The sequence below is a fragment of the Prionailurus viverrinus genome, chromosome A2 (assembly GCF_022837055.1).
Source record: "Prionailurus viverrinus isolate Anna chromosome A2, UM_Priviv_1.0, whole genome shotgun sequence".
Classification (NCBI taxonomy): Eukaryota; Metazoa; Chordata; class Mammalia; order Carnivora; family Felidae; genus Prionailurus; species Prionailurus viverrinus.
The window spans coordinates 117,186,778-117,195,167 of NC_062562.1; the positions used below are offsets into that span (position 1 = coordinate 117,186,778).

An 8,390-nucleotide genomic window follows, 5' to 3' on the forward strand; every position below is an offset into this window, starting at 1 on the left:
CTTTTAACACTCTTTGACAGGACTCTGACTTGAAGAAAACCGTGGATGAAAGTGCACGAATTCAGAGAGCATACAACCACTATTTTGATTTGATCATCGTAAACGACAATCTAGACAAAGCCTTTGAAAAACTACAAACTGCCATAGAGAAGCTGAGAATGGAGCCACAGTGGGTCCCAATCAGCTGGGTTTACTGATGATTCACTAAGGTTCAGAATGGAAATAAAACTTTTTAAAAGTGACTGCAACAAATAAGCCTTCTACTGAGAAAATACATGCACAGATAGACAATATCTGCCAAGTTTAGGCATTTTTATTGTGTAGATTGAAATACCAGTACACTATTCTGAATTTTTATATAAAATGTGGTTGGGAAGGTGTACTAATATATAATTTATCTTAATTTTTCTAACTTTTTATGGATAATATTTCTATTCATACCACATAAAGAAATGCGTTGAAGCATTTTGTATATGTTTTGATTTAGTACCCTTGCCTTTTTCATCAAAGGAATTTTCAAATCCTTCATTCTCATATTGGTCTCCCATTTTCACTGTGATAATGAATACTTGAAATAGTTTTGTAAAGCTGTCCTTTGGTTCAGTATCAACTAGTGAAGGGTCAGTTACTCTTAGGAAAAAATTGTAGTTATTGGCCTTCTTTCCTAATACAAGTTCTTACAGAAGCAGGACTGTAACGTCAGTGCCATCCAAGGCTGACATTGAAAGTCTGCTCAACACTACATGGCTTCATTATTTCAAAGATAGATGGCTATCCATTCTAATTTAAACAAATATATTGGTTTCTTTTCCCTTCATTTCTATCTTGAGGGGAAAAGTGAAGAGCAATAGTTGGCACTCTCATTTGTTGCCATGACAGGCTGATGCTTGAGTGAATGTGTCCCCAGCAAGCAAGGCCATGCAGGCTGAGAGAGTGCCTTATCCTTTAACACGTAAACTGACACAAAGTTGATTTATTTTCACATGTAGAAATTTGACAAAAACGATCCTACTGCTTTCAACAGGTTTTCATTAGGAATCGGTCAGCAAATGTATTATGCCTCTGCAAATTTTTTTGATGCTTTAAAATGCCTCTAAGTTTGCAAGTGGGGGATTTGGTGAACAATCAGTGTGCTTTTTTTGAAGTGGGATGTGATTGTTAGAATATTTGTTAAATCTGTTGTGTTGAGAACCAAATCCATTGAACAATTTATAAGATTTGCAAATAACTGTAAGCCGTTTCATCCATATGTAATATATACATTATATAATATGTACATTGTATGTATTATATAATATATATTAAAAAAGGTTTCATATATTGTTTTTACGTTTCTGTTAGGAAATGTACTTTTTTGTTTAATGATTAGGAAAACAAAACAGCTCCCCTCCTTTAGATGCGTTAACATACTCAGATTTTTAAGATTCATCTCCATTTGTATCTCCCTTTAGGATTCTTAGATGGTATATATTCTTCCTCAAACATATTTAGAGATGTAGCTCATCATTAAACTAAGTTAGCCATGTTTTATATTGCTGCCAACTTTTCACAGGGACAGTATTCACACTTAAAAGGTTAGGTGCTTAAATATTAGTGGTCATCTTTGTCAGTGGTAGGCATTAGACACCTGGCTGTTGAATTTGTTTTCTTCTCAGCAAAGCTGTCACATGGAATGCCAGCCAGGAGCACTTAGAGGGAAGAGAAAATACACGGCAGTAAGCAGTATGCACACATTGCTTTAAATCTTTTTAACAATGAAACAACGCCCAAGTTGCTGTATGGTTAAGAGTGGAAATCTATAGGTATTTTTTTCTAGAATTTCATATCCAGAACACAAATTAATGTTCTTTGTCCTAGCATAGGACATCAGTGGCAAAATGGATCATACCCTTTTAATAACTTTGGTAACTTTTAAACAACGTATATTTACATCAGAATTCTGGCTTCTCAAAGCAACCTGAATCAAAGCACAGTGTCAAGGTAATATCTTATGACTTAATGTTTCAACATACTATAAATTTTAAGAGAAGTTTCATTTTCATGTTCTCAGGAAATGTGCTGTCTTCTATGGTATGCCTTCATGCTGCTGCATGGAGCCTCTGTGAACAACTGTACGATCATCGTAACAGCACAAGTTTATCCACAAAAATATTTCAACTGTCTTGACATGATAGAGATGATTTTTACATCATATATATTTTTAGCTTTATCATCTAGCATAAAATGCATATTAGAAAATAGTCTATACTTAAAGGAATTATTTCTATTATAAATTATATTCATGACTAATTAATACACACTTGATTCCCCATAATATAAAATGAAATAATGCTCTTTAGTTAATTTCAGTCAAGATGCCAGAGCTGAAGAGAATAAATTCAGAGAAGTTATTTCAGTCCAGATGCCAGAGCTGAAGAGAATAAATTCAGAGAAGTTCATTGTATCTCAATAGAGTCATTGAACTTGAAACTGAAGTCTCATCTGAGTCTGCAGGACCTGGCAGATACCTGCTGGGGCAAGGAGTCCCAAGGGCCCCAGTAGTCTCCCAAGGCAACAAGAGTATAGTTGTAATCAAGGAAATGTGAATCTCTCTTGTGGGAAATATACAAAATAATGAGCTTTACCGAAGAGAAATGGTTTAAAGTGATGTTGAACAACTGATAATAGTTAAAATACACATGCACCTGCATATGCTTTTGGGAAACGTGCCAATACGTTAATGCACATGAGCATTCTTTGTAGACAGATGAATGTCCACATTCAGCATTCAGGGCATGACTATTTCCATACAACTAAATATTATGTATATATATATTTTTTTTTTATTTTCAAATGTACAAATACCCACAGAATTGATGTTCCTGGGTAAGCCATATAACACTGTAACTAGTGGAATACATGCGATGCATTGCAAGTAGAGTTTCACTTTTGTTCTAGCCATGCCTTGATTATGCAGTCTCTATTTCTGTTTGGTATTTGGATAATATCAATCCAATACATCAGGACTTTGTTTACTTTTATCAATTCTAACTATACAATTGCTGAACATAGCTTTTTAAAATAGAAATCATAAGCCCATGAACAACTACAGCAATAGTAGCCTGAATCTAGATTCTAGAATCTAGTAAATTTACTTATAGTAACTTATAAGGACAACTTTTCTTTAAAAGAGCAAATTGATTAACACAAATTTAGAAAATAATGCAAATTAGCAATAAAATACAATAGGGTAGCATTATAGATTATGGCCAGATACTAACTGCTTTGACCATACTTTCTCAATGACAATAAAAGATGATCTTTGCTTTAACAATTCATTAAATTGCTACTTATTGTTAGGTAAAACAACAAGTGTCATAATCTAGTAATTGGAGTTGATTTTCAAGATGGATAGCCATGGAGTTAGGTACAATTACTTTAAACTGGTAAATATTGAACATCAAGTTCTAAAAATTGGTCAAAATAGCAATCTACTTAACATTGTACTTTTATGACTTCTGAAACAACACTCCATTTTCCAGAAATCACAGGATAGGGAGCCAATAATTTTGTAGTAATGAATCTTTATACTAAATATGAAAAAAGAAATCCTTAACTTTTATGTACATATATAGGTCATTTTTTAAATGTCTCAGTCACCATATATAATATATATACAGCCATATGTATAATATGTAAAACTCTCCCAAACTACATGAATAATAAAACTAAATGTGTTTACCCATGTAATTATAGCTAGTGTTCTTAAATGTTTACTCCCAAGTTCTTAGACCTTCTGAAAAAAAATTTTTTTTGATGTTGTTTTATAAGACTCTTGTTTTACCTTGAGGCAGATACTAATCTCCTTTTTGAAAAAAATGTATGATGAAATTCAGATCAGAAAATTATCACTATAACAATTTCCTTAAGGAAAAAGGACAGAGTTCTAAATGGCATTGTCTTGGGAAATACTTATTTAAGCTTTCAAATGAATTTGTGATATGACTCAGATTTAGAGATTGGGGTAACTGCCCTCCTCTTCCAATGGATTTGCTGTGAAAATATCTGTGTAATAATATCTGCATTTTGAGTTTTGGGAGAAATTCAGTATTTTAAATAATGGCATTGTATATAGTACAAGTGAATATTCACAAACTTTCTTTTTTTTAATGTTTATTTATTTTTGAGAGAGAGAGCGCATGAGCGGGGGAAGAGCAGAGAGAGAGGGAGACACAGAATCCAAAGCAGGCTCCAGGCTCTGATCTCTCAGCACAGAGCCTGACACAGGCCTTGAACTCACAAACCGTGAGATCATGACCTGAGCCGAAGTCGGACGCTTAACTGACTGAGCCACCCAGGTGCCCCTATTCACAAACTTTTAAGAATACAGCTAATAATTCAGCATAAGAGTTTTTGAGTATACATTGCATATCTAAAGGAGATAACTCTTTAATTCTTTAAGGTAAGATTTTTAAATTTTTTGTTAGCTTCAAGTTTTATTCATTTTTAAATATTTCCCATCCATTATGTTACTTTTTTGTGTTCCTGGAATTATTCAGTGCACAGAATCAAAAATGAGTCTTTAACACAGTAAAAAGTGAAGGAACGATATCTCATTGCCAAGGTAAGAATTTTAAAGCATGGTTCTCTACCACTCCTGCAGTACATGGCAGTACTTTCTTTAAAATAATCTCTTTTGTTAAAAAGAGATGGTGTACTTCTAGCTGAGATCCTAATTCTGATTCTTGACCACCTGACCTTTGATAAAATTTATATCTCCCTTTACTTTTAATATTCCACTAGTTAAATAAGGCTAGCTTAATATTTGTCTTCACCTTAAATTACAAGAAGCAATTTGTATCTCTGATATAGTAAATGCTAGACTGGGAAATCCTTATTAGGCTGCTTTATCCATTTATTTTATGTATTCACTTATATTGAGGTTGTTTACCATTTAGTTTTTTTTTTAAGTGCATCTCTTTCAGAGGTTACATAATGAACGGTACATACCATTCAAGAATCTTACCTCCAGTTTTAAAACAGCTCTGAGGTTGTAGTTCCAGCCTTGGAAGAGGGCCTTTTCTGCTCTCAGTGGCGTTGGTCAGGAGAGTCATTTAGTTTAGAATGCCACCTCTAAGTCCAAACCTTTAGCAAATTCTTGCTGTTACTCACAAAATTTAAGCAATCCAGTACTCTCTTACATCCAACCACATTCTAATCTTTGCCCCCCTTAAAGCTGCCCTACCTTAATTCTTATGGCTGAAATTTATCACTGCAGCCCTAATGTTTAGCCCATAGTATTAAGTTTAAAAGGCCTCTGTTTATTTATAGGGAGAAATGTTTGGCTAGACCCACTTAGTGGACCTTGAATCCGATATGAAGATATCTTAGTTGCATTCTTTCTCATAGCTTCGTGGCTGTTGGCTGATAATGCTGTGCTGTGATGAATGTGACTTGCCTCCACATGCCAGTCAGCCAGAAGTGACAGTTCCTTCCCTTTTTTCCCCTACTAGTTTTTACTGTTTTCTAATTTCTAGCACAAACTGAATGAACACAGCTACAGTTAATGTAAGTGCCACTTAATACTTGGGAGAGCAATTGACTCCATGCTTGTAAACCTGTCTTGAGTCCTACTGAATAGGTATTGTTGTTGCCACAAAGCAGAAGCTAAAAGGTCTGATCTTAAAAGTTGGACTGGATATTTTTGTTGTACTTTAGCCACAGCAAACTCTGGGGGCAGAAACCTACAAATATGGCAGGCCATACCTGAAATTTAGCTTTCCTCCTATCAGTCAAGGTGGCCTGAGAGCTTGGAGAAAGTGGAAAAAAGCAGAGCACTCAAAACTCCTCAGCTATAAATTACCACTATTAAACCAGAAGTCATCACCAGTTAACATATGTGGGTTTTGTCTTATTCTTAAATAGGAGAGACGGGCAGTGGGACAAATAATGTTGCTTTGAAGACATAAAGCTTGTTCTGGTAAACGTGGTCCAAATGAGGAATGCCTTCATCTTTTCAGGTAGAACCAAATTTGAAGAATAGCTCATCTCATCTGTAATTGAAATATAAGATGAATATTCCTTTTGGTTGTGTGTCCTCTTTGAAAAAGAACAACCAACTGCTGTTTCTTTGGTAATGTTGACTTTTAAGGAAGTGGGATCTAGGGTTTTGCTGGAGAAGAATGAGCACTAGGGTTCAGCAAAACAAGTGTAGTTTTCTGCATGTTGAGTTCTGTTAGAGCCCATGGTGAGTATTTGATGTGAAAACCTTGCTTTGGGGTCCCCCTCCCCATTTCAGTTTGGTATATCTCTATTTTGAACACAAATGCATGCTGTTTTTAACCTCTAGTCTTTGAAATGGTTGTAGAGCTTTTTTTTTTTTAACAGAAGACAAAATGCTTGTTAGCAACCTAAAAATAAAAGCTGAACAAGCTGCTTAAGTTTTCTAATGAAAAAGTTTAAAAATAAAATTTGACTGCTGCTGCTTTCCAAGTAATTGTATTATTCCTGTATAAAAGAAACATTACTGCTGTCCTTGTATAAATAAAATTTTCCTGCAGTACAATTAAGTATTGAGTTTTCAGAAACTGTCCCTATAAATTTTTTTTGCATATTTCCATATCCTGTCCAAACATGGGAGATTGTATATTCCAGGTAAACTATTTTTGTATATATAAAAATAAATATTTAATATTGCAAACAATGCAGTGTTTCGTTTATAGGTAGAATTAAGGTTTAGAGGTAATACAGAGGATATCAGATTAGCTTTGGTAATTTCTTTTAAATGCTAATAATCTTTGTAAAAAGCCTGTAATAACACTGTTTTTCTCACCAAAATAAATATATAAATTTTTCACCTGCTTCTCTTCTTTAACAAGGAAACCCTAACTGTTGTTTCCTTTGTCCCAGCCCAAGTGATTTGGTGGCTTTCAAAGGTGATGTACTCAAGGAAAAAGAAACTGCAGACACAGGGAAGATTAAAATATAGGATCAAGAAAAGGCCTTTGTGCTTAGATAGCATGAGATGCTAGGACCAGCCAAGCAAGAGAAGCCCCGGTGGGAAAGACAATGCCTGCTGGGGCACACAGCTCACCCTTGAGGCCTGCGGTGGAAAAGGGAGGTGGACCTGCCAGGCTGCCCAAGAGGTAGACGCATGACTGTGGGTGAGTGCATGAAGCCTGCTTCCAGAAAAGGTATTTTGCAACTCTTTCTCAAGCAAGTTTCTGGGATTCCCTACCTTGTACTTCAGAAACTGCTAGTCCAGTGTACTTCTCACTTCTATCGTTCATTCTTTCATCTTATGCTGCCAGTATTCTACCACTGCAGTAAAAATATTACCACAAATTTAGCAGCTTAAAACACAGACTTAGTTCTGTAGGATGGAAATCCAACATGGGTCTCGCCAAACTAAAATTGAGACGTTTCCCAGGGCCTGCCCTGGCTCTTACTGCTGGAGAGAGAATCTGCTTCCAGGCTCCTGTGGGTTGTTGGCAGACTTCAGTTCCATGGTGTTGTAGAACTCAGGTCCCCTCTTCCTTCCTGGCTGTCAGGTGGACTGCACTCTTGTTTTTGAACTGACCTCTCCTGTCCCAGAGCTAGCAACAGCACTGAGTCCTTCTTATGCCACATCTTTCCTGCATTTTCTTTGGCCAAGTATCTCTCTGACTCTTCTGCCTTTTTTCTTTTAAGGGCCCACCCAGATAATCTGTCCATCTTAAGGTCTGTAACCTGAAAAACACCTATGAAGTCCCTTTTTGGCATGTAAGGTAACATGTTCACAGGTTCCAGGGATTATTACATTCTGGACCTCTCTGAGGGACTGTTCCAGGGCCATACCACACTAGCTAATGTGTTTCTTTCTGCACCCACTTAGGAAAGAGGAGTGGTCATGGAAACATCTGAGTGAAGGTAGCTGGCCTCTTCAGAAGTATTACCCTATTTTTTGTTTTCTAGGTGATCTAGTCTACTGGAACTTGTTTCCAAATGTAACTATTTTTAATAGTTCTTGATCTCAATCAGTAAATAAAGGTACATTTACAGTTAATAATTATATGTAGTGATGAAGATTCCAGTTAGAAGAGCCTTTTGGAGGCCCAGCACTACTTTGTCCACAACATTACATTGGGGTCTGCTAAGGAATGGCAATAACTGGGGGGTGGCAGGGTGGCTAGGAACACCTGTAGCAGTATAGGCACATCCTGGGATGGCATCTTTAGTTTTTGTTGCTTTGGGGTGGTGTTAGTTGGTTCATTTCAACTTAGAGGCTCATGCATACAAAATTCTAACAGGAACAGAAGGGTAACTCCCCTAGCCTTGCCCCAACTTCTAACTCCTCTCTCTTCCCCCAAGGAGCCACTGTCAGGTTTCTTGTGGGCTTTTTAAATGTTTATTTATTTTTGAGACAATGGAAA

The 8,390-nt window shown here is 36.1% G+C and overlaps 1 protein-coding gene across 6 annotated transcripts in view; it reads left to right on the top strand.

Moving 5' to 3' along the window:
* Positions 1-4,228, top strand: part of PALS2 (protein associated with LIN7 2, MAGUK p55 family member) — a 111,411-nt gene extending 107,183 nt beyond the window's left edge. For all 6 annotated transcript variants that reach the window (XM_047849707.1, XM_047849706.1, XM_047849708.1 and 3 more), the window contains one exon: positions 21-4,228. In XM_047849707.1, coding sequence (XP_047705663.1) covers positions 21-197 — 177 coding nt within the window. In that variant the 3' untranslated portion in view covers positions 198-4,228. The remainder of the gene's footprint in view (positions 1-20) is intronic.
* The last annotated feature ends 4,162 nt before the right edge of the window (positions 4,229-8,390 follow it).